Source organism: Tympanuchus pallidicinctus, unplaced genomic scaffold (genome assembly GCF_026119805.1).
Source record: "Tympanuchus pallidicinctus isolate F22 unplaced genomic scaffold, pur_lepc_1.0 scaffold28, whole genome shotgun sequence".
Lineage (NCBI taxonomy): Eukaryota > Metazoa > Chordata > Aves > Galliformes > Phasianidae > Tympanuchus > Tympanuchus pallidicinctus.
In genome coordinates, this window is record NW_026294745.1 from 3,467,751 (window position 1) to 3,492,897 (window position 25,147).

At 39.9% G+C, this 25,147-nt stretch overlaps 1 protein-coding gene across 3 annotated transcripts in view; it reads left to right on the top strand.

Moving 5' to 3' along the window:
* Window positions 1–25,147, top strand: part of TMEM132C (transmembrane protein 132C) — a 180,207-nt gene that overhangs the window by 89,305 nt on the left and 65,755 nt on the right. For 2 of the 3 annotated variants that reach the window (XM_052690812.1, XM_052690813.1), the window contains exon 3: window positions 7,258–7,404. In XM_052690812.1, the coding sequence (XP_052546772.1) occupies window positions 7,258–7,404 (147 nt within the window). Of the gene's footprint in view, window positions 1–257; window positions 316–7,257; window positions 7,405–25,147 lie in introns of those variants that run through there. The other variant, XM_052690814.1, reaches the window with a different exon arrangement.

Below are 25,147 nucleotides of genomic sequence, written 5' to 3' on the forward strand. Positions count from 1 at the left end.
GAACTTTTCAGGGGTCTTACTTGGATGTGGTTATGCATAACTTCCTTCAGTTCCTCATGGGGGCCATGAAATGGATCTTTGGCTTGTATCCGTAAAAGAGCCTTGCCACTCATTCCCTCCTTAAAGTAATGTGGAGGGTGAATGAGTCACAAGAAAACTGCAAACTCAGACTGTCCCCTCTTCAGTTAAGGTTAAGTGTCTGAAAAGCTCTCCACACCAAGTACAGCAGTTATTGTAACTCTGCTGCAAGACTTAGGTTGTCTCAGGAAGAGCTCCAACTGCGTTCCTCGTCAGCCTGGTTTTGCTGCTAATTCTGTGAGTAACAGATGAAGTGTGATGTAAATGAGGATCAAAGAGCAGTCTTGTCTCTTTATTTTTGTAGAGATTTGTACCTTCTCTTCTGCTGAATAATAGTTATATGGTAAACTCTTGGGAAAGGAAGATCTTTCTGCTCCATCCTTGAACAGCGCTTAATGTCGCAACAGAATTTCCATCCTTCCTAACGAAAAAGGATTTTTATATTTTGGGATGCCAATGTCAAGCACTGAAAAAATATAAGAATTATAAGTGAGTTTAAATGCCCAGCTGGTGGATTTGAGAACAAATTAGAGATTCCTGAATTGAGATGTGGCTGTTTCTATGAAGCAGGATGAGCTCAAGGTGTGCAAGTTAAACATAGTAGCAGCCCCATTGTAGCTTCTGTGAGCATTAGAAGCCTACAGTGTTTATCTTTGCTGAAAGGCTATGTTAACAGGCTGTAAATTCAGATTGGGCTTCCTCTCAGCTTGGAAGACAAATCCGGATTGTCTGCATTGTGTAGTTGTGTCATTCTCTCGTGCTTTTATTTACATGTATTTTCCTTTCTTTCCTTAGTTTGTCTATCAACATTCAGATCTGAAGAAAGCAGTGTAGCCTCAAGATGTATTAGAACATTAAATGAGTAGCTCTTACACTTCACTGGTAGCATCCAAGCTTCACAGATAATGTTTCCCTCTCCTTTTCTTTTTAAATAAACAATGGATACTTCAAGAGGACTAGGGATGATAAGGAAGAGTTAACCACGGAAATTGACCAGAACCAAAAACTCTGTTATTTGAATATCCCAAAGCACATTTAATTTGTTTTTGGAGGAAAAAAAAAACAAAAAAAACAACGTACAGCTGACAGCATCCACATCGTGCCTTGCAGCTGAGCTCTTCAAAGCTTCCTAAGGGATTTGAAGCACCTATTTTCATTGAAATAAAAGATAGCTGATTTTCCTAGTGTCTCAGGGAATTTCAGTTATGTAAGAAACACTATAAAAGAACAGCCTCTGAGCAATTTCAAATCCCAAGATTCCTCACAGGCGGTGGAAAGAATTTATATAATTTTGATGGACAGTGAAGTACCAAAATATGCAGTTTGGGGGGAGCTGAATTTAGTGCAATTCAGCTGACAGAGGAAGTTTCAGAAATACTGAAATCTGCCTCAACTGCTCTCAGAATTAAAGCTATATTCAAGAAGCTTAGACATTCTGGTTTAGAGGTTCTCAAGGATTTCATTACTGCATTTTCATGTGAAACATTTCAATTTTTTTGTTTTGATATGGCTTTTTTTTTTTTTCCCCCCCAAAGCTTTCTCAAATAGACCGACATTCTAAAAAGTGAAAAGAAAATGTGAAGGGACCTGAATTGAGGACTAAATACCTTATTTATCCTTTTTTTCATAGACTATTTTGTGAGGGCTTTATCTGGATACTTGAGAAAGAAAATGCCTGAAGAAAAATAAATGCTCCTAGGAGCAAGATCTTCCATTATACTAATAATTATCCCATATTGTAAATCTAACAATCAGAGCAACCTAAATTGTTGAATGGATGGCCCTTCACACTAGCCTACCTACTGGGAAACAAGCTTGAAATACCACTATTAGCAGCAGTGTATTCCCTACTACATTTAGTACTTAAATTCCCCAGTTGAGATCACCTATGTATTTGGCTTGTAAATGAAAACTTCTAAAGAAAAGAGGTGGCCACATGAAGCACAGGTGGAAATCCTCTTGCTAGGGTAGGATGGAGGCAATTAGGGCTCCTGAGGCTGGTGCAGAGTCGTGCAGGAAGCCTGGAGCTGACATCTGATCCCCCTTATTCCCTAAGCAGGGCTGCAGCCACTTAATCACACTTACTCTGCCCATGTACTTTGCAAATTAAAGGAGCATATTTGGAAGGTCGACACAGCTAACTAGGTCATAGTCTTCTGTTCTGCTTGTGGCTTCTCAGCTAGGGCCAGCAACAAGGCTTTTAATGAACGTTATTTTGCAAGACACATATCTGTCTAGTTCATTCAGAGCTGTGATGAGATGTAGCAAATCATTTCACATAGAAAGATGAAAGGGAAAAGACTTACTTAATAAAACAAATCTTGCTTAATTGCTGTGGTTAGTCTCCTGCCTGGTTTTATGGGTTCCTGCAGCTGGCTTTAATCTCCTGATTTACGCTGGGAACAAAGAAGGAAAGGAGTGAAGTTAAATCATGGCAGGAAGAAGCTGAAATTTTTCTTGGCAAAACCCAAGAAGGTTAGGGACTTGCTGTAGAGTGCAGCCCAGAAACCAGCCAGCAGGGGAGGCTCCTAGCATTTCAGGAAATAGGGTAAAAACCATTTCTTACAATGTAACCTCCAATCTCAAGGGCTTCCCCCTGCCTGGGCAGCTAATGGCAGAACTGCAAGAAGCATTAAAACTCCACAGCAGTCTGACCAAAAGGGGTCAGTATTTGTTAAGTTGAAGCACCAATTTGAAAAATATAAATAGATGGGGATTTACATGAGGAAATGCAGAGGATTTAGCACCAGCATTCTTCCTCCCCCTTGTCCAGCATGGTGTGGTGCGGCGTGCCCATGCTTAGCTCTAACAACCCCAGGACTGCCTCACAGATGCCCTTATCCCCCTGCCCCCAGTTAGACCCAAACCTGCATCTGTCTTCAATATTTACGTTGTGAATGTTTCCTAGAGAAAAGTCTTCCAGCACAGCAGCTCGGACAACAGATGTGAGCTGAAGACGCTGTCTGTGCAAAGTAGTGGTCACTGATCTAAAACTAGGCTGCGCTCAGATCAAAGTACAGCATGCTGAGAATAGCATGGCATTTATGAGGAGATGCAGAGCTAAGTATAACCCCGTGAAAAGAAACAGTCTAACAGGACCAGAAGGTTTAGTGTCTGGAAAATGATTCCAGATACTATGGATCTTACTGATCTTAGGAATTTAGTGTTGATTTAGCTTTTTATTCTCTAGGGCAGCTTTGTCTGCTCAAGCTGCTGCGTAAACTTTCTCTTAGAGTGCAGTTTGCCAACTGCTAACCCAGTGTTGGAGCCAGCTGCTGCTGCTGCTGCTGCTGAGGCATAAGCCTGCTCCCTCTTTGCCTGAATAAGGTGCTAGCATTAATCTCCAGAACATTAGCTTCCTGCTTGGATCGCTGAGAGATCAGATAAGCAGCAATGGCTGTGCCAGGGAAGTGCAGAAACATGAAGAAAGACTCTGCTTTGCTGGTAGATCTCTTATCTGTATCACAGCACACCCAGACAACACATCTTCGCTCAGGTCTGTGTTTTGAGGATGACTTCCTCTGCAGTAACAGAGGTGATCATAGAAGCATAGAGTAACTAGGGTTGGAAGGGACCAATCTGTCCTGTCTATAGCACTAGCTGCAAGTGGTAGAACCCTTCTGAGGCCACAAGCACATATGCAAGATTAAAATTTAAATTTAAATAGGGAACTGTTACTTGAGCTTTTGCAATTGTAAGTCACATCTTCAGCTCTGGCTGTTGTTGATTCCATTGCTTTTCTGTTACTTTCTTTATCAGTTCTATACTATTATGTCCAATGACTGCTGAGATATCTTGTAGTTTGAGGACAGTGAAATGGAACGGTAAGATTTTCATCTGCAGCTGATCAGCATGCAGAATTAGAAACATCACTTCCAGGTTTGACACTTTAGGAAGGTAAGGTGCTAAGTGAAAGTTTTTGTAAACAGCTTCGAATTGGAAACTAATTATTTGGTTGGAAATTGCAAATTTAGACAAATGTGTCTGTTCTGAGATTGTATAAGTCAACATCTTTGTTTGGTCTTGATGAAAATCATGTAATGCTATCTAGGTGAGCTGCTGGAGACTTTTCTTGTTCTGCAGGCAGTGGAATGTTATCATTTTTCCTTTGGGAGAATTAAAGGGAGAAAATTAAGTTACCCAGTCATTTTGAGACAAAGTTGAGGAAGGGATTTCCTGTGCTGTGAATTAACAACCTTAGAAGTTGAACCAAGAAAGTCTTACCACTCTGGCTACCATGTGTTCATAAAGCTTCAAAATCCCATTCAGATGGAATTCTCAGCAGTGTGGGACTGAAGCTGACCTCTGGTGTTCTGTTCCGTTCTTAATGATGGTCTTTCTTTTATCTTTCCATTGTAAGGTCTGCTTTCGACAGGAGATCAAAAACTGTGCTTAACTTTTCATCAAATCCAAATAAATTAGCTGCTGCCCTTGAAGTTTTGTGCACGTGTAGGTGGCTTGCTTAGCAGGATCTGGGTTTGGATCCAGAGGAACGATAAGAGGACTTTGGTTACTGGTCAGCTGGCTTTGGACCTTGTGTTAATCAGTACTACTGTGGAGAGTACAGAAGAACTTAGTGACCCCCACAGAAAATAGAGTACTTATCAAGAGTAAAATTGGAGTGGGAGATTCTAACTCTACTTGGATGGAAGTTCCAGTGACAGCTTCTGGCTGTGCTGGCATGTGGGTTGTAGAGCTGTGCAAATGCCTCTCAGGGGATGTAAGCAAACACAGCAAAGGGGAGATTTTCCAGTCGGAGTTGGGAGCCCTGCACTAAGGGAACCTGGAGTACTTCAGCTGTTTGTCATCTCCATTTATTGTCGCTGTGCCTGCTTCACTTAAGTAAACAGAGCTGGAGTATATATATTGCATAGATTAGGTGGGTAAATACGGGAGACAGTCGAACAATTTGGCCTTCAGGTCGTTGGTCTCAGGGTTTATTGAGGGATAACTATAACTTACAAATTTTTATATACAAAGTTGGCACTACTGATTTTAAAAAATTCATATTTAATCACAGGCATACAACAAGGTCAATAGATTTTTGTTAAGGAATTAAATAGACTTTTCCTTGCTAGCACTCAGACCCTAAGTAAATAAAAAATTAAGTTAAAACATTCGTAGCATATGGGTACAGATTGCATTTAAAAATGCATGGGGCTCAGTACCGTCTGACTTAATTCTGATTCATCCGTTGACCTTGTTATATAAAACTTAATGTCCTTTTTAGAGGGAGAGTTGCAAATTGCGCTTCTGCATATTTATTTAGGAAGTTCAATCTTCTGGGTGTTCATACCCTAATTCCAGTGCTAAGTGCAATCACAACATTGATTTTTCTCCCTAAACATAACCTACTTTACTCTGGTATGGAATTTTTTTTTTTTTTTTAATGGGCTTTATATAATGGCATATGTGAAAAACCACTCAACTTAATGCCCCATATTGTAGTTAATTAACAAAATGGCATTGTAGCTGTGGTCTTTTGTCCTCTGGCAGTGTATTTTACTGCTAACCTTGACCATCCTAATTAATAGAAGGCCAGGTATTGACTATGTCAAGCTACATGATGGAAAGAGCAATTTACAGCTGCTGAGGAAGTTGTAATTCTGTTGAAAATTCAAACATGAAGAACTTCATTTTGACTGACATTACACCATTCCAAAGCCCATCTTGTGCAGCTGAACAAAGTCTTTAAAAGATCAGTTTTTACTCCTCCTCATTTCCTAGGCAACAGTAGTATCCTAAAATACGTCCACATGTCTTCTTAAACACATACTTTCCAAAGCATTTGGATGAATTTGCACAGATGTCAGGACTGGTGGCAATGTTTTCTTATGCACGACATGTTTATTTGTATATTGTTCATTTATTTGAACCGCATGCTGAAAAGCTTAATGAGGCTTAATGCTTTAATGAACCTTCAGTAACAGAATTGATTATCTGCTCACTTTTTCTAGCTTTATTTCTGAGTAATTCGATAGACGGCACTAGAGATGCATCAGGTTTGTCAAGTTTGCACTAGTTTTGCTACAACAAGACTGTGATTTGCGACGGTCCATCCTGTTCCATGTTTCAAATGAGAGAATTAAGCACTCTGCTTTTCTACTGAGGAAAAACAAGGTTTTCTTTTTCAGTGCCTTAAATTATGTTTTGTCTCAGTGTTAACAAAAAAAAAAACCAAAAAAGCTGCAGGACGACAAGTACGCTGTCTCAAATTATTCATGACTGTGTTTTAAAAGTGTTTAGTGTCTGAAGAAATGCATTCACGTTGTCTTACGTCAGTCCTCTGGTCTGCTGGAATTTTGTCCTTCTGTCTCTTAAAGGAAGGTCTGCATAAATACCTTTATTGCTTATTGTTGATGCTTTGTAATAGAGCTGAAGGTCAGCAGTTAAATGTTCTGCACCCAAATAGCGTCTTTACTGGGACTTCATACAAATGTTACTTAATTAAGCGAATGTTCTTTAATTAACTCTCCATACAGTTATTGCAGATGACGCTGGCATCACTGCATTAATACAGTTAATTTTTCAGAGGACATAACAACTAACAGTGGCTGAAATTTGTATCCTAGAAGAATACCACTAAATTAAAGTCTTGTCTTAACCAATATTCTTTCTAGGCTGGAGATTTCAAAAGAAACAGAAATTTCTTTGGAAATCTGTCATAGAGATGGATTTGTCAGGCAGAAGAGCAACAATCCATCCATGGGTATCTACAAGAATGCCATACAAAATATAAATGGATTGTTCAGAAAATCTCTAGAGAAATATTCATCTGTGCAGCAATGAACTACAAACTTGTCCTGATACACGTGAACAGAGCCTTACCAAGTCTGTTATGTTGGGGCGAATTTATCTTTGAAAGAAATTGTTACTGGAATGGAGGAATGAACTTCAAGGGCAGGTTTTCCTGCAAGTTAAGTTTTTGTCATATCTCCAGCCTACTGTTGGAAGAACATCAAAAGGTGCACAGTTAGTTGGTTCTGTCCAAAAAACACAATAGGTTGCCTTAGATCTGCATTCATGAAATCACTTTCTTAATTTACTGATGGATTAGAAACATGTTTGATTTTTAGCTTACTGTTGATATCTTGAGACTTCTGTGCCTCTGCTACATTAGGAAAATCATAGTCCTGGAGGTCCGTCTTAAAAGCTTTCTACAATTTCTGTTTCAAACAGGGCAAAGGTGAAGAAAGGTGTAAATATTCTCAACGCAAAGACGAGTGACCCACAGCAATGGGATGTGAAACAAGAGGTGGGGAATGGTGGAAAGCATTCAACCACAACAGTCATTTGTCAGAGGATGGCACCAAGTTCAAGGAACAGGTATGAAACCTCATATTCTTGGCACTTGAAGCTCATTTATATCCATAATACCATTCACTCGTTGGAAGACATAGTGATCATAACTACTATTCATAGCTACTAAAACTATAGCCTGGAAATCTGGAGACATTTACGTTAACTGCAGTACCATCTGCTGATCTGTAACAGGACATCTCAATTTCCTGGTAATAAAATTAATCAGTTTAAATTAGGAAAAGAAAAGAAAAATAGGTTAGGTCTTGGGCTTGGGAGATGGGATCATTTTGACATGGATATAAATTCCTTAATTTAAGAGGTTTTTACTGAGCATAATGTTTGGCTTGTTTCTCTGTACGTATCACAGCCCCTGTGGATGGCTCGACAAGCAAACAATTCTTGCCACTGTAACTTTCAGGCATTGGTACAAAATAACCTAAAGATTTAGAATATAGTGTCTTGTTTGCAATACAGCAAAAATCCTCTTTTGCAAAGCAGTACTTCTTCCAGAACTAGCAGGCCATGCACTGGTAACTCAGTACTGGTACTCTGCATTTCGTATGGTAACTGTCAGACAGAGCCATGCACTCCAGTGAGAGCTGGTATGAAGTGGACTGCCAGTGTTTGCTTTGTGATGGGTTTGTGCTGAGACATGGTCTGGCTGTTCCATGGACATAAAAGTGGTGCTTTTACAGTCAGTCTGACTTTTCCATGACGCCTAGCGTAGTCACTTACTGCTGGTTTCAATGGAAATCATTTAGCTCTTGCTGAGTATCATTTTAATGAACTCTTAGAAAACTGCTGTACATTAGTCCATGCCCAGCATTTTTTAGTACACATCTGAACGATGTTTCAATAGCTCTGCACTTATTACTGGCCTCAAACCTGGGTTCGTTGGAGTGTGGCATAAAATCTTCATTGGATGTTAGGTTAGTCATTGCTTTCCCATGCAGTGGGTTTCTACTACCTTCAGGTACAGAAAGCTGAGCAGGTTTGAACGTTTATATTCTTTGCCCAGAGTGCATGGGAAGCATTAGATTTCCATACAGTGTGGAAGTTTCCATTGTCATGAGCAGCTCACTGGTGCAGTGTGCTTCACTCTTGGTAACATTGCAGCTAGTGAGATTTCCAGCGGAGAATTTGGAGGGGAAGGAAAATGAAAAGTAAAAATAAATCACTGGATTCTGCCAGAAATAAGAAAAAAAAAATGTTTTGAAAGGGAAAAGGTGGCTTTAGAACAGCATATAATTATGTGTGTGTTTACAACTGCAGAGCTATAATAGTTGGGTTATCGAATTCCAAATTAAATCTTCTTAATATAATTTGCATGAAATCTAATTAACCTATAAAAATATTTTTAGTGCTCATTATGCAAATAAAAGTCAATGCTTTAATGAACGCCTCTCTATATTTGTATATGTAAATAGTCCCTGTCTTCTGAAAGCCTGACAAGCCTAGTTTTGAATGAAAAGTCAATGCATGAGGAAGAGCTGGATGGAGAAACCTAGGTGCAGTACTGGGATCCCACTGGTAGAGCATAGGATGTGAGCATTGCAGTTACAGTGTCACTTGGAACCCACTGTGCAGAGCACAAATATTCCAGTTAGTTGATCAAATTTGTTTGGGACTTGCAAACCCCATCTGGGCTCTTTCTGTGCTGCCACCAACTTTTTCAGGGTGGTTTAGCAAGGCAGTTCATTTGGGCTATGTGCAATTCTGTAGCAAGGTCAGCATAGATGTGAGGTACCGTGCTAGAGCTCCAGCATCAACACAGAATAATCTTTTCCTGCAAGAAATTCATAGATACTGGTTAATTTTAGCAGGAAGAGGTATTTTCTATAGCCTTTGCCAAAGAGTTTCTGAAAAGTAGTAAACATTTACACTTCTTGAATGCCTCATGAACATTCACACAGTTTGTCATGAGGATAACAGCATGTTCTTCTCTTTGGCATGACCAGCTCTTTCTATCATAGCTCAGAGAACTGAGTTAGCAGAAAAGAAGACGAGGGGTCTTCTGTAGTTGCAACCAGCAGGTGTAATTTGGCTCTCTCTTCATATTTTTGCATATGCCATGCTGGCTGAGAAGTCAGAGTATTTCTTAAATACATAGTAAATTCTTAGTGCCTTGGTGTGCTGCCTCCTACAAACTTGTGGAAACTAGATAAATCTGTATCCCAGGATTCATTCTGATCATAATGAGGAGTGTGATGTAGTTAAGCACATACTCTGGAACTTCTGGCATATCTCTGCATGCTACGTTTTACTGGGGATTCTCCTAGGCACACTATGGTGAGCCACTGCACTCTTTCCCCTTCATATCCATGAAAACAAACACCCAGACTCAATAAAGCTACTTATTTTTCTTGCTGTGTTGCTTTCCTTGCCTTGCCTCTTTCCAGTCGTGTTAGTGTATGGATGTAAGTATGATGTAAGCATTGCAGTTAAGTATGATGTAAGCAAGCAGTTTGTATCCAGGTGCAGCACCACTCAACTTCTAACAGCCATGATGTAATGTAAGTAATAAAAAACAAAAGGACATCTTTCAGGTAAATCATATCAATGATGGCTTATGTCTAAATATTGAGGATATGTGGGCCATGATTTTGTAGTTTTTTAACAAATATTTGTTCTCTTTAAATTTGTGCCACTAAGCCACAAGTCGTAGCTTAACTTTGATTTATTCAGAAAGACAAGCACTACAGCAAGAAACTGAAAACAGCCTGAAATCAGCAGTGTTTGTTTGCCTGGTAATGCCATTTGTGCTGAGATTCTAGTAACTGTTGATGAAGAAAGCAACAGTGTGTTGATTAGTGAAAACAAGACACAGACTACTGCTTGGTCATTTGTTTTCCCTTGTTGTTTCTTATGTCTGGAGGACAGCTGGTGGGTTTAAAATGTGTCCTCAGGACAGATAAAGAGAGACTTCTGTTTGCTATTACTACCAGTTGCGTGTCTTAGCCTTGCATCCCTTTGGCTCCAGTCTAAGGCAAATATGGTTGGTTTATGATGTACCACATCTGTGCTGAGAGCAGCTTCAGTAAAAGGTCTCACAGTTGCTGTGTAGCTCATTCTGGGTTGCTATCACAGCATATAAAAGCTGTTCTGAGAGAGACCAAAGGTTGTTTTTAACCAGCAGCTGGTGTGATGTCAGGTGTGAGGATGATAACAGTAGATTAAGGGTAGGATCATGAAGGGTTAGGGGAATTTCTTAAGCTGGCTTCTCTGCTAAAGCCAGGATATCCTATACCTGCACTGAGAGGCAGCAACAGGGTCTGATCTAGGCCTGACTCCTCTTCCTACTCCTTCAAACCTAGAGGTGGGCTGGTACGAGCTGCTTCAGTCTGCTCTTGGGCTGATGTCTCTGCCTGTGGATGTTGTACTCTGTTTGCACAAGAGCGGAGTCACCCAGTGCTCCTGATTTCTGCTAGCGCAGCAGTGCCTGTCTCCTTAACTGGGCAGAGAAACAGAGTGTGGGAGAATGGAGAGACATTTAGAAAAACTGACATAATGGAAAACTGCTGTGATGTAGCACTTTATCCTCTTGGCCTTGAACCTTTTGAGAGGCCCGTGGGCTTACAGCTCTCCAGCCATCTGTCTGATAAAGAGGCAGACTCAGGAAGAGTGCTTCCAGATGTTATGTTTATATGTTTCAGACTGTGTCACAATCACTTACTTCCCTTGCCACAAGCACACACACTTTTATTTTATTATTTTTTTTGAACGCTGGCTGAGTATCGCATGGGAAAAGCTAATGATGTTACCAGCTCATGTTTCATATTGTCAGGGCATGGAGGAAAGCAACAAAGCCTTTACAGTTGTGTGCAGGCCCTTCCTCTGTCTGGAAGCACCATGTGGGGATTTCAGCAAAGTGATGGAAAACATAAAAGTAAAGCATATGTGTACAGCACACCTGAAACCTGGAAAACTGCTAGCCATGCAGTGTGTGTGGCTGGTCATACCTGAAGACAAACAGCCTGTGCCCAGTGTGTGGATGCACAGAAGACTGTCCAGATGTTACAAATGAGCTTGAAGTTATTAATTATTTGGAATCCGGGTCACCTTCCCTTGGCACAGTTTGGGGTCAGTGTGGTTTGCAAAGCTCAGCAGACAGGCAGCAGTGCCTGTTGATCACAAAGCCCTACTGTAAAGTCTGAGCAGAAGACACCAGTTTTCACAAGAACTCAAAGATGTGGTGTTCATGAATCAGGATTTTTCATTGCAGTTTTTTTTTTTTTTGTCCTTCTGACTGTTAACTGAGGCAGGATCAGAGTTCCCATGGCTCATGGTGCTGCTAGTATAGTAATAGATGCTTGGGAAGCTGGTTTGTACAGACCTGAGAAACGCTTTATAAGACATCAGCAGTGGATATCTTTTATTACTGAAGCCCTGGAGAGAATTAATTTTCTTTCATTTATATGAAAGTCACATGTCAAGAAGTGTTATGGCCTTCTGAGTATTGCATTTTAAGCATTTTGCATATTTTGATGCAGTCTCTTAGGCTGCTGGCAGGTTACCAGTGCAACCCTCAGAGCTTCCAATGCCAGTCACGATGTGATGTGCATCTGTCTGCTTAAAATGGCACACAGGAATTTACAAATGCAGCTTTCAATAACGATTTCAGGAACAATAAAACAGCCTCTACCTATTGCTTTAAAGGTTCTTTCCTTCCACGCTTTCTCATCAGATTTACTCAGTGATTTATCTTCGCGTGCTGTCTTTGCATTTTAAGATTTCTCTTTATGTTAGGATGCCTGCTTCAGGTCAAATTAGGGCACAGATGTCTCCAGCGCACACTGTAGGTGCCAAAGATTCGCTGGACATCTGCACATATGGCAGAGGATCAGCCAGCTGTGCCTCGTAATAGTGTCTTTTCTAGGGCGCAGAAGAGCAGGGTTAGAAGGTTGCTTCCCAAAGGAGCCCTTCATACGGCTCCTCTTTTGCTGCTTTGAAAGTCAGGAGTGTTTATCAAAGCACTGAGCTGGGGACGGAGGAAGGATGAAGAATGCCTTTCGGATCTCTTTCAAGAGTGAGCTGTCTGCAGGAAGGAGGCAGACAGTCCGTTTCCGTTGCCTCACTCTGTCTGTCTGCTGCAGTGTCTGCATGAGCTGTCTTCAGGGGGAATATTTGTATCTTATGCCTTGCTGTTTGAGCAGGTACTTGTGGGAAACAGGACAACCTGTTGGGCCATATGAATCCTGAGTGGTTTTGACTTAATTGGCTGCCCTCAGCTGTGTTAGGGGAGAGTAAATTTGCTGGGAGCCCACGGGAGCAAGCACTCTGAGTGAAGCTGATGCACCCTTTTGATTCAATGTGTTCAGCAGTACGAGTTCAGAAAGATTGCATTTGAGTTAACGTTGAAACTGTCATGATGACAGCATGTCTGTTCAGTGTTCACCTAGCACCTCCATGCAAGGCCCAGCTCCACACCTGGTGTGTCTTGGCCCTGCCATAGTCAAAATAAATAGCACTGCTATCAGTCAGTAGTTTTGCTAGAAATCTATGCTTAACCTGTATCAGCATAGATTCCTGCTTTAGCACAGAAAAAGGCCAAGCCAGAAAGCCAACAGGATCTGCATGAGTGCTGTGGAAGATACTAAACAGAAAGTATTTTCTTTCTTATCAGAGGTCATGATCCTCTCTCATCTGCTTGAAAAAGGCACTATAATTTGATATGTTTGAAAGCCTGTAGTTACATACCATTTAAATATATTTCCATGTTAGGAATTAGTTAATAAAGAGGAGACAATGAGATGCATGAAATTAGATCCATTCATGATCTCTACAGATGTTGCAGCCTAATTCCAATAATTTTATTTTTTATTCTATTTTATAATTTACAATTTATTATTTTTTATTCTTTTATTTATTATTTTTTTTTTTGTCTGTTTTGGAGTTGCTGAGTCTGTTGGGAAGCAGAAGGACCGGAACACAAAAAGAAAGGTCATTCTTCACATTTTTCTTGCACAAATGAAAGCATCAGGCTTGTTTGCTCAGCAAATGCGAAGAGTTTGGAAAAGCTCTTCACAATACTTATCAAAACCAAATTCTGGATGTTTAGCCAATTCATGCAGTAACCCAGCCTTGCTGAGAAAACTGTCTCATATGCTGCCAATTCCTTCCCTCTCTGCCAGTCAGGTTGAAAGCATTGTTTTATTTCATTATTATGTAAATAGAGCAAAGCCCCACACGTATTAAATTGAACAGGGTGTGCAATCGTGGAGTAATTGGACAGTTTTATATCCATTCCAAACTGATAGGCAGATTCAATAATAACTGTAATTTCTGATAGCCAGGGTGAGATTATTTTTTGATTTCTGACAAAATAATCATTTCTCAGAGGTTGACTGGAAAACATACTTTCTACTCTTCAGCCTTTGGCTTATGTCTGAGCATGTGCTCTGCACAGCGCCTGGAATATAGAGTAGGGAAGGCAGCCTGTCCCACTTGCATCCTCTACAGAAAGCTGCTGTATTCTTGCTTCTCACACACAGCAGTCCTCATTGCTTTTCATTTTAATGAGATGCAATTCATGGCTAGGTTGTCTGTGAAAGTCTTTCTGATGCAGCATGTTCATGGGCTGACACTTCTCTTAATTTTTTCACTTTGCACGTTAAGTCTTGAGCTTTAATTTTAGGCAAGGTCAGCTCTTATTTGTCTGTGAGAGCTGCCATGGGTAGGATGTTCTAGCAGCTATTGTAACACAGCTGTCCTTGTGATCTGGAGACAGAGGAAGATAAGAGACAAAAGATGCAGAACTGGGAGGGGGAGAAATCTGTGCATGTGTATTTTTTCTCACACTCTCTTTGAAGCAGAAACATCTGCTGAAAGCCATAAACAGCTGAGTTCAGCAATCCCACATCACGCTGCCAAGCAACTCTGCTTTTCTCTGTAACTTTCACAGCAGAGGAAATAAATCAGTCAGGCAAAAAAGAATGAAGAAAATTTAGGAAAATGCGCCAAAAGCCAAAACTTTCTAGAATATAGTGAATAAGATCTTTGTTAGCATTCAGCTGAGCAAATTGAAATATTTCATACACATGTGTACCCTCTATGCCATTGCTTCTTGAGGAATTCTGTAAGAACGAAACTCCTCTGAGCTCATTTGAGTTTTATTGTACGGTTATTATGCAGTGATCCTAAGCACACAAGTACTGCGTTCATTTCCTCCAAGAAGTTGATGGGCATCTTATTTTCAAGGTGCTTAAAACTGATGAATAAAGGCCTCTGGAAAATGCACTATAATCACATAGAAGAGAATTGGATAATTTTGAATGTTTTCCCCATCTTGTGCCTCTGTCAGATCAGTTGCAGCTAACCTGCTGGCTGGAGTCAAGTGTCACTGTTTACCTGAGACCTTTCCATTTCTGGGGGCAAAGAATGCTGTGTAGACAGGTAAGCTACTTATTTCAGGCTGACTGAAATTTACTTTTCCACACAAAGACTCTTCAATTTGATGAACTACTACCTATTTAAAACACAGATGAAATCTCTTCTTCCTTACTTTGCTGTTGTATAATAATGCAGACTGCTACCTGAGACAGAATTTTCATATAGAGAACTTAGTTGCAAGTCTTATGAGTTAAGTGATGTTGGTAGGAAACCAGCAGATGATGGTAACTGCTGATTGGGAGGATTTTATGGTGTGTTGGTGGTGCTGTGTGGTGCTATCCCTCCAGGCACCACTCCTGGCTGTCGCTTTGGTTCCAATCACTAACCTCAGCTGCTAGAGAGTGTAATCAAACAAGTGATGTTACTTGTGTACCTGCTGCAAGGGGTGTTTAAGCACTGTTGCTGCACTGCTTCCTCTTTGTTCAGAGATCACATAATCTATCTTTCATTATTGCACCTCTCACAAGGCCTAATTAATAAAAAGAATTTCAAAATAGAAAGAAAATTCAGAATGAATTCAACTGCATTTTATTAGGCTCTGCTATTACAGCCATTGCACGTCTTCCAATTGGAGATAGTTGTAATGAAAAAATGGTTTTATAAGCACATTAAAATTATCACTTAAAACCACTCATATGATTGATATGGGGTTCACAGAGAATGTTTAGTCTTCATAAACACTTGGCAGACCTGACTGTTGTCTCATTAATGCCAGTTTTACACTGGTTTAGCTCTACTGAGTTGAGTGGAATTAAACTACTTATTCCCACTTCTATAATTTGAAACAGGATCAAGTTTTACACAGTCATAAGATGTTTGTTTAAATTCATTTCCAGCATCCAGTTCTGCGATTATAAATGAATCAGTTTGGGTACCAAACCAGCATGTGATTCTGAACTGGAACAATCTGAAGACCTCATCTGACACCTGTGGTTAGTGCATCGGTCCATGTGTGTTTGGTTGCAGAGTCAGCCTGCCTTTCTTACTGCCCTCTACTGAAGTGTCAGTTTGAATCTTGCAGTAGGCTGTGGTGCCAGACTCCAGCATTCAGTTACAGACTTTCCCTCACGCTGTTCCCACACGTAGTGCATCAGCAACATTACATCAGTGCTTGGAAAACCTTACTCTCCTGCAGTTATCTTAGAAAAGTTACAGCAAAGCTTCCGATGAGCACAGTGCTCTTCCTACAGCTTCTATTTAGCCACAGTCTCTTAGGTGTAAATCAGAATAGAATTTATCTTACTGTCCCAAATGCATGTACAAATCACCTGCTTTGAGTTGGGTTTGGTTGCATACGTTGGTGGGTCTGAAGGGACATAAGGAGTGTTTTAGGAGATACTGCATATTTCCTGGCAAGTGAGCAATGGGAGAAGTAGGCTATTTTAGAAAGCAATAGAAGGCTGTAAGTTCTCAAAAGCTTAGATATGATCCATCAATTTCTGACTAAGATACCTGGAATTCTGTTACTTTCAGTGGATGATACTGGATAATTAAGCAAGCATTTTCTTTTATAACATTTTTTCTTTCAAAATTAAGAGCAGAAAATGAAATTGGACTTGCAATTTTATACAAAATTGCCAATTTTCTTTGAATGCACTTTTTTCTTAAGGAAATTTCCTGGGAAAATCTGTAATGCTTCCTTACTACTTTGGAGGGTCCAAGTGCATAGTGTACAGCTAGAACAAATCAGTGTAGTCCACTGAAAGGATGGCAGTTTATTCTACTGTCATTCATAAAGAACTTTTCCATTATTACTTTACCAACATCACTGCAATTTCGCTGGGAAGCAATTTTATTAAAGAAAACTGAGATGCTTGTTGTACCACTTTTTTGGATAGATCAATGCTGAATTCCAGACTGCTTGCTGGGAATTTCAGTTCCAGTTAAATTTCCAGGGAAGAAATCTTAGCTTGAGTGAAGCAAATAGCAACATTTCCTTTGCAGCCTGAATTTCACCCAAAGTGTAGGTTAAATTCTTACTGCTGTGTCTACCCCTGTCTCTGACATACAGCTCAGACAGCTAGGTAATCTCTTTCCTGTTCAAGACTGTGAACAACAGCTTACACACTCCCCTACCACATATATACCCTCATACATGATCGTAATTATTACAAAAGCAGTTTTAAGTAGCACCTCATTGATTTTTGGTTTCCATGCTGTAAATTAATGGACTAAGCATGCACTCTTTGTAATCACACAAGTAGAAATTCAATAATGGCTCTGCCAGAGTATTTCAGTGACCTCAGACACTGATTTCATTCCGATTTCAACTTACTGTTAATGAGACTGGCATATTTAGCCAGCTAACAAGAATTTCAGTGTTTGTGTCTGTGCTCTTACCTAAGTAGTCTACAGCTTCTGTGTGGCAATCTTCAATGCAATACACAAAGCAAAGGATGTTTCTGATGTATATAATTTGCAAGAAATATTGTGCTCAATTAGATTTCAACCAAACCAGAGCTCAGCAAGTACTACTGACAATCCCCAAAGGAACATACTCTGTGGTTAGTTTAGCAATTGTTCAGCCAGATTTAGAGTCTTTAATTGTATTTGATTATAATTTCTTATGGCATTTTTGTTATCTGTGTAAAACTGATAGGATGGCAATGCTTTCCACTTGGAGATGCTATTTCTCAATTTTTGTTTTGAGAAATGCACAGCAATTGAATGAGACTGACTGGGAGGGGATATTTGTTTGGCTGTACTAGCTTAGTTCCACAGTTTGGTTTTACCTGCTGCGATCGTGGTGAAGCAGTAAGCTCTTATTCATTTCAGATGAACAGCATTTAAAGATAAGTAGTAGTAAATGCAAGCAGCTCCTAACAGTATTCTTATTTAGAAAAGTTCACTTAGAAGTGCAATGGTAACTGCAGGGGACTCGATCACATTAGTAACTCAGCTTTTACTAACATTTCTCCCAGAACCGTTCAAGTAGGGGATTGTTGCCACGTTCTTTTAATTAAATCTGTTTAAATTATTTTGACAGGCAGCCTCTCCTGCTCTTTTCACTATTCCTGGGGCTGATAAAATTGCTGAGGTGAGATGAAACATACAGTCATCAAACAGAATTGCCACATCCTTCAGTGATGCAAATCATTAGAGATTTGTTCCGGATCCAAATCACTCTGTGAATTTATATATGATATAAAAATGTATATAAATAAGTATACATAGACACAAAAACAAAGTGCACAACCAACCAAACAATCAAACTAAAACACCTAAGGAGATATCCAGAGTCGCAGAACAGATTTCCATTTAGGGTAGAAATTAAGACATTCAAGGACAATGGTTTTCACAGACCTGACCAACCACGCTGTGCATAAATAAACAGGCTCTGACTTTATAAATGTTTAAGAAGTGTAAACTCTTTTCACCACTATCTACTCTCAGAGGAATGCTGATTTCACTGGTGTAAGTGCTACACCTCAGCAGCTGTTTTTGAAATGATGCATCTGCAGTTGGCAGTAGAAGTTGTTATGCTCTTTAAATGCAAATTAATATCTAACTATTAAAAAAAAAAATTTTTAAAGTAAGCAGGTTTTGAATTCGGAGCCTTATTCAGCATTCAGTGAAGTCTGGAGAAGAATGTCCATTAGCTTTAGGTCCTGCTATTGATGAACTGCTTCAGAACAGCTTGTACATCTCAATCCATTTAAGGACACAGCTGCCTAGAGGACAGAGGATACAAAAAAGAAATGCTTCCCTTTTAACAACTCTCTGTTGTTTTCTTCAGATTTTCCCAAGTCGTTTTAGCATCCTTCCCTTAGAGCTCTTCAATCAAAGGCTCAAACATCCCTCTTCCTTCTGTTTGCTTTTGTAAGTACCTTTACCACTTCATAACGCTTTGGTTTTACCCTCCTTACTAAGTGAAGGTCTGGGATTCAGTTTGTTACTGTCCTGTTCTGTCCCTTTCTTCTTGAAATCATCTGAACCCTCACAGTTCTCCTTTTAAGAAAGCACATCTCTTGTCAGGGTGTTGTGAGCCATGAGGTATCTGGTGGAGTTGGAGCACATTATGACCTGTGGCCTCACTTGCTTCACGTAAAGCTTGGAAGAGAAAGGCTACATTTGCACTTGAGTCACTTGAGCAGGGATGCAGCCTGGAAAAGTGCAGGCACATGAGCATGGGAGTGCCTCCAGATCCTGCAGTTGGCCATGACCCATTGGTTGGTCGGATAAATGCTTTAAATACTGAAGTGCAGTAAATCATAATTCAGTGGTGGCATATTTCCTCTGCCACCAGTTCTGAATTCCCCATGTACCTTGGACAGAGAGAGGAGATTTAGTTCCAGTGACACTCTCTCCAGATAAAAAAAATGTGCTGTTTTATTTGGAGTAAACAGTTGACTGGGATATTTGTCAGGCACTATTATAGCTGTTGTTGCATTCTGTGAAATTATTCATGTATATACAAGCATGAGTTCATTTTGCCAGGAAGCAAGGCCATTAATCCTGACTACTCTGAAGCTGTGTGCTGGTGGGCTGTGGTGGGTAAAGTACTGCTCAGACTGCTGGGAGACTTCATCCCTTTGTAATGTTAATCAATAGTGAATAGCTCAGCTCTGCATAGGAAGTTTTTCTTATTTAGGAATATTTTTTTCTTTTTCATCTTTCATTTTTTTCTTGCAGTTTCTTACATTTAATTTCCTCTATTCCTTATTTTACTATATATTCAATGTTTTGTCATATGTTAAATCTTCACAAAGAAATATTTAGATTTTTAATTTCTGTATGCTATTTTACAATTGAACCTGATAATTTGGTATTTCCTGAGTGAAGTAAAAAATATACAGAAAGATTTTCTGATCCGATGAAAATGTTAGAGAGGTTTTTGAAAATTCTTTTCTAGTCCAGTTCCTTATATGAAGATTTGACATTATGAACCCTGCAAGATTTAGAGATGCTGCTATTTAAACAATGATTCTTACAATTAGGCAGTAATACAGTTTTTGAAATCTAATTCTTCCTTTAGCCTGTTAATTAGAACAATTCCAGATGTTTCTAAAGACATACTCAGTAAATTAAACCCTTTAATTTTGTAGTTCCTTTTTCATCTTTAGCAAGGAAAAGATGGGCTCTTCATATCCCAAGGCTTCTGCACAGTTCAGAAGCCTCAGATGCTCTACAGATCAGCACTGACCTGTGCACTAAGTCACCTGACCTTGTGTACCTGATCTCAGCAGTGTGGGTTTGAAGAAGAGAAGGATTCAGAGGGGTAATTAGCTGGGTCACCAAGTGGGCAGGCTTGGCAGGAGTGCAGGGAGCAGAACCGCTATGTGTGAGCAGCATAGAAACGAGGAGATGCTTGTCCAGACCAAATCTCTCCTGAGGCTCTACGAGATTTCTACCTCTAATTGAAATCAGGTGCAGATTACGTGAGCATTTCAACTTCTGTCTTCATTGTCTCTGTATTACTTTCTCAGATCTTGATGCTTCTGACTCCAATAGCCAAAATCTTTCAATTATTGTCACTCTCTGAGGAGCTTAATGATAATAATCCTCTGTAGGGAAAAAGAGAGTTTAAGTGAATGGAAGTGATGATTAGATGCAGGGAAAATATGCCAGAAGCCGTTCTCACTTCACTAACTAGATGTAATTTAAATTTTAAAAGAAGGTATTGAAATTACAACTGTTGGAAGAGAATCCAGAGCTATAATGGCTGTTATTTTTGTAAAGGAAGTCACCCTTCTCCATGGAGCTGATATGGCGAAGTCCTTTGTGTCAAAAATTGCATTGTGCTAAGAGTAAGAAGGAATTTAAGTTTTTGGAGAGAAGTATATACTTTGAATGCATAACTGTATAGTTTACTGTACACCATTTGTGGTGTTGGCTCCCTTTTGTGCATTACTGTCTGTTAGGCCATGAAAAACAGAGCGTTTCCATGTTGCTATCAGTTAGTTGACAACACATTGACAATGGTATAGTGGATATATATATATCCAAACCTAAATTTGTTCTCATTTAAATTGAAATAAATTGCAAAGATACTGGAAAACTTAGTTTTGCAAGTACTAAATCTGCAGTCTTTTCCAGAACATCCTAAAAATCTGTAAAATTAACCTTAAAATTTTTGTAGGACTGATTTCCCTCTAATATCTCCTGTAGAACAGTTTCCATATTCATTTTTCTTTTTTACTTTGTATTAGACCTACTGATGTGGGTAGAAATTACCTTTGTAACTTCTCCCTCTTCTAAGATATGTACTGGAGATAATGACCATAATTCATCTGCTTGATGTTCAGGTTAAAAATACCAAATGCACTCAGCTCAGTCATCCCTCCTGCTTCAGTCAATTTCTGTGTCGAACACTGATTTGATTAATTACCCATTTGGAGTACACCAAAAGTTGCTTGGATGACCATCATCTAATGGCTGACTCGTGGGAACTCTTTGCCATAAAAAGGGTTTTGGCCTGTGCCAGTCCCAGAGGCTGTAGTGACAGGAGGAAGAAAAGGAAAAGGCTGCTATCCTGTATCCACAGCGTTCACTTTAAAATCAGTGCACTTTCTCCTAAGTGTGGCATTTTGGGATAGAATTCAGTCATTTCTTGTTTCCTTATGGTTCAACAGCATCTGAGTCATGTTCTCTGATGACATGTGGCCACCACCAGAAATCCATCCCTGCCCTGGGAGTGTCACTCAATGGGAGAGTTTGGTTGCATATCAGGGGGATCCAGAAGAAGCCTCAGCATTACCCATGTATTAATCTCCCATTGTCCCAAGCTTGTCTAACACAGCCCTCCTTCATTCAGTTAAATTCCTTTTAAACATTGGTTAAATCGTGGGGACTTTGTTTGAATACAGAGTGGTCACAATCTCTGCTGCTTTACTGCTAAAGCCATTGCAAGTAAGGGAAGGCTGTGCTGCTAACTCAAAGTATCTGTGCTCTTTACCTCTCTCTCCCTGACCAAACCTTAAGCACGTTGCCTGAAAATGCTCTTAACAATGAAGAAATCTGCAGTGCTGCAGAGCTGGCTGATTTGTTCGTGACCTGCCCGTGAGGACTGCATTACCCAAGTATTCACGTGTCCTTTGAACATGAAATGACAGACAGGTGGGGCCTGGGGTATTACTTGGTACAAAGCAAACATTTAAAAAGCACAAAGTTTCAGGTCCTTATTGGTAATGGAATGTTCTATTTTCAAAGTGCCATTTGACATTTAGAAGATTAACTGGTATTGACTTCCTGTGTGAGTTGGGCTCCTGAGTATCTGAGTCATTTTTGGAAACTTGAGTTGGCCATCTGTTTCACTTAGCTCTGCGGTGCCAAGTGAGGCAATGCATAAATACTTTGATGACTATAGTTTGTAGTACCTAAGTTTTAAAAAAGCAGTTATTTTAACAATTTGACACCTATTGGAGTTTTAGGAAGCTCTGAGGCCTCAGAATTCCCACTGCCTGGGAGAATACAGATGCATTTGAAAGTAAGTGTAGTTTGAAGGGATCTTGTGCTTTTGAAAACCCCAGAGCTACCCCATCAGTTTTGAAAATGGAACTAAGGTACTTCCAGAAATCTTATTTCCCAGCTCAACCAGTCATCTGACAATAGAACCTGGCAATGAAGATTATTTCTTAAAATAGGGTAGAGAAGCGAGATGGAAAATTTTAGCATGCATAATAGAAACCTCTTGTTGCAAATTGGGCTGTAGATTCTGAGAACAATGCATGCAGGACACGATTGAGAGTGAAAACTTGGGCATTTGGGGCACTGGGGGAAATATTTCTGTTAGCAGCTCAAACTGAGCATGGACAGGAGAGCCCGACATGGAAAGTATACCAGGCTTTGAGCCTCTAGGCTTGATGGGGATGTTTGCAGAAGCTGTTTATTGCACCTCCTTTGTTTCAACTGGAGAGCAACAGTTCCTTGCTGCTGCCTTGTTAAACTGAGTCCAGTAAACAGCAGAGCAGTTCATCTATCACTGCTTTAATTTTGTGCCTTGAAGAAAATAGCTGGTCTGGGGGAACAGTGCAGAATGCAGTTTGAAGGTGTCTTCCTTCAAACTCCGGGCTGTTTAACATCAGGGGAGGCTTAAAATGAGAGCTCTCAATGTGATAATGCTTCAAAACCCAGTTTTATTTGGGATAGTCAGAATCTCCAGAACATTCCAGGATTATGTCACCTTTCTTCCTTTTCAATTTGACAGCGAATTTGATGCTGCTGAGAATGGCTGTTCTGACAGCTTTGGAGGCTGCAGAGAGTTCATTGATCAAAGACAAGCAAACAGCACCAGCTTCTGACTGGTCCTCCCTTCCTTGACCAAAAGGATAATGGAAGCTCAGAGAAGTCCGTATAATACTGAGCGTTATATTATTTTCATATACTCATACTGCTAGATGGAAACAGTTCTTTTTTGATGCCAATGCATGTTTTGATGACCAAAGAAAATAACATTTAATTGGCAGATTTTAGCCAGTCACATCCTTGGATCCAGATGACATGGATACAAGTTGCCAAGGTTTATTACAGTACCGTGCCAGTAAGCCAGACAGAATGATAGTCTGAGCCTGCCACCAGTTCCTTTTACAGCATACAGATTGTAGCAGTTTTTCCTCATTTCCCAAACCAGTCAGCCTAACCACAGAAAGTTTTTGGTAGATACACATTGTTAGAGAACATAAAATATGCATAGATGTGACTGTGGTAGAAAATTGTTTGTGGGAGGCTGTGAGGGCTTGTTGGGTTGTGTCTCTGTTCCTTTATAAGTACTTCCCTTTTTTAGAATTTCAAACCTATTAGGCTATGAGTTTTTGTCCAAAACTGATACTGCATGTTATTTTATCCTTTATAGTTAATGGTGCATTGATTGTTAAGGAATTTAGAACAACGGAATGTCTTTAATACTGTAGCTGGATCAGAACTACATAAAAGCCTTCATTTTGGGATTTCTCAGATTGAACATGAGTTAAATGTTAGTTACGCTTCCTGAAGAAGGTGGAGGTAGATTGGCTGACATGATAGGAGATGTAAATCTTTTAAAAAAGATTTGATTCCCATTACATAAGCTCACTGTTTTCCTTTAAATGAATGTCAGAATACACAAAGCCTTACTTACACAGTAGGCAGAGCTCTGCTAAATCTTCAGTACTCAATTTAACCATGCATTTACAGTTTGTGTCCTCATTTTTCTGATGGACCTCCTGCATGACCTTGGGCAAGTCACTTCATTTTTCTGTTCCCTAGCTTGCATATAATAAAATAGGATAATGGCACTTTACTCCCAAGAGCTGTGGATAAAAATATCTATCCAAAAGCAGTAAGAGGGAGGTATTAGTATTGCTATTGTTGTTGCTGTTGTGTATTTATTTAAGTGATATGTTCTTACAGTCTTATGTATCCTATGAGTACACCCACTGAGGGCAGTGGGACTGTTTACACATTGAAAGTGCTTTCCTGGACAATGGCCAGAAAACAGGGATGAGCCTATAACTAGCAGATATTCCCCAGGGCATCTAACAACAGGAACTGTGGTCCAGAGCTACGTTGGTGTGTATATGTGTGGCTAAATATATAAATAATTGTCATCAGGATTTAAGATCATTCAGGAGGCATGGTCTACTTTGCATGTAAACTCAATCTAGGTCTCAAGGGAGTCTGTCTCGGCTAAATCTGCTCATGTATAAATCCTCTTTTTTAGGCTTTGTATTTTGTAATCATTGTAGTTTGAATTCAGCTACGAGTGAGCAGGATTTGCACATTTTACCACAGTCAAGGAAGTCAATGGGAACTGTGCATCCCACACTCTGTAATTGCCATGCAGTAATTAACTCCTTCCCAATTCCTAAATCAAAGGTCAGCACAGCAACAACATTTGAGATAAACTTCTAGGGCGTTCATTCTGGGCATATGCATGAGGAACAATTTATTCAGTTGTTTTGTGCTTGTTCTCATCTTCTTCTCTTTCCTGAGGTACTAAGCTGCTGACTTGGTAAGGAACCACTCCTGCAGTTATCAGAAGGTTGGCAATTCTGTGCCAGGGGAACAGATTCAAATTCAAATCAAATGATTCTGTGATTCAATGCACATTGTGTGGCATTAATCAGCTGTATGTGTTCCTCTCACTAATACAATCCACAGCCCAAAATTCTGAAAGAAACTGACACTGGGAGACTCATCCCCAGCTGATAATTTTCCAACAGAAAATATTCCATTGTCCCTTTTCGCAGTTTCTCAAATGTTTTCATTTCATATTAAAGGAAGTTGTGGTTGTTTCACAGTAAGCAACCTTCCAGGAACATAAGTGTTACTTTGCCCATCAAAAAGAGGGGACAGGTGAGGGAGTGAGGGAGAGGAGAAAATAGCCAGGCTTCTACCAGCCAGCTATGTTTGATCTCTGCTGTGCTTAAAGATGTAGAATTGAAACCTGCGGGAGAGAGTG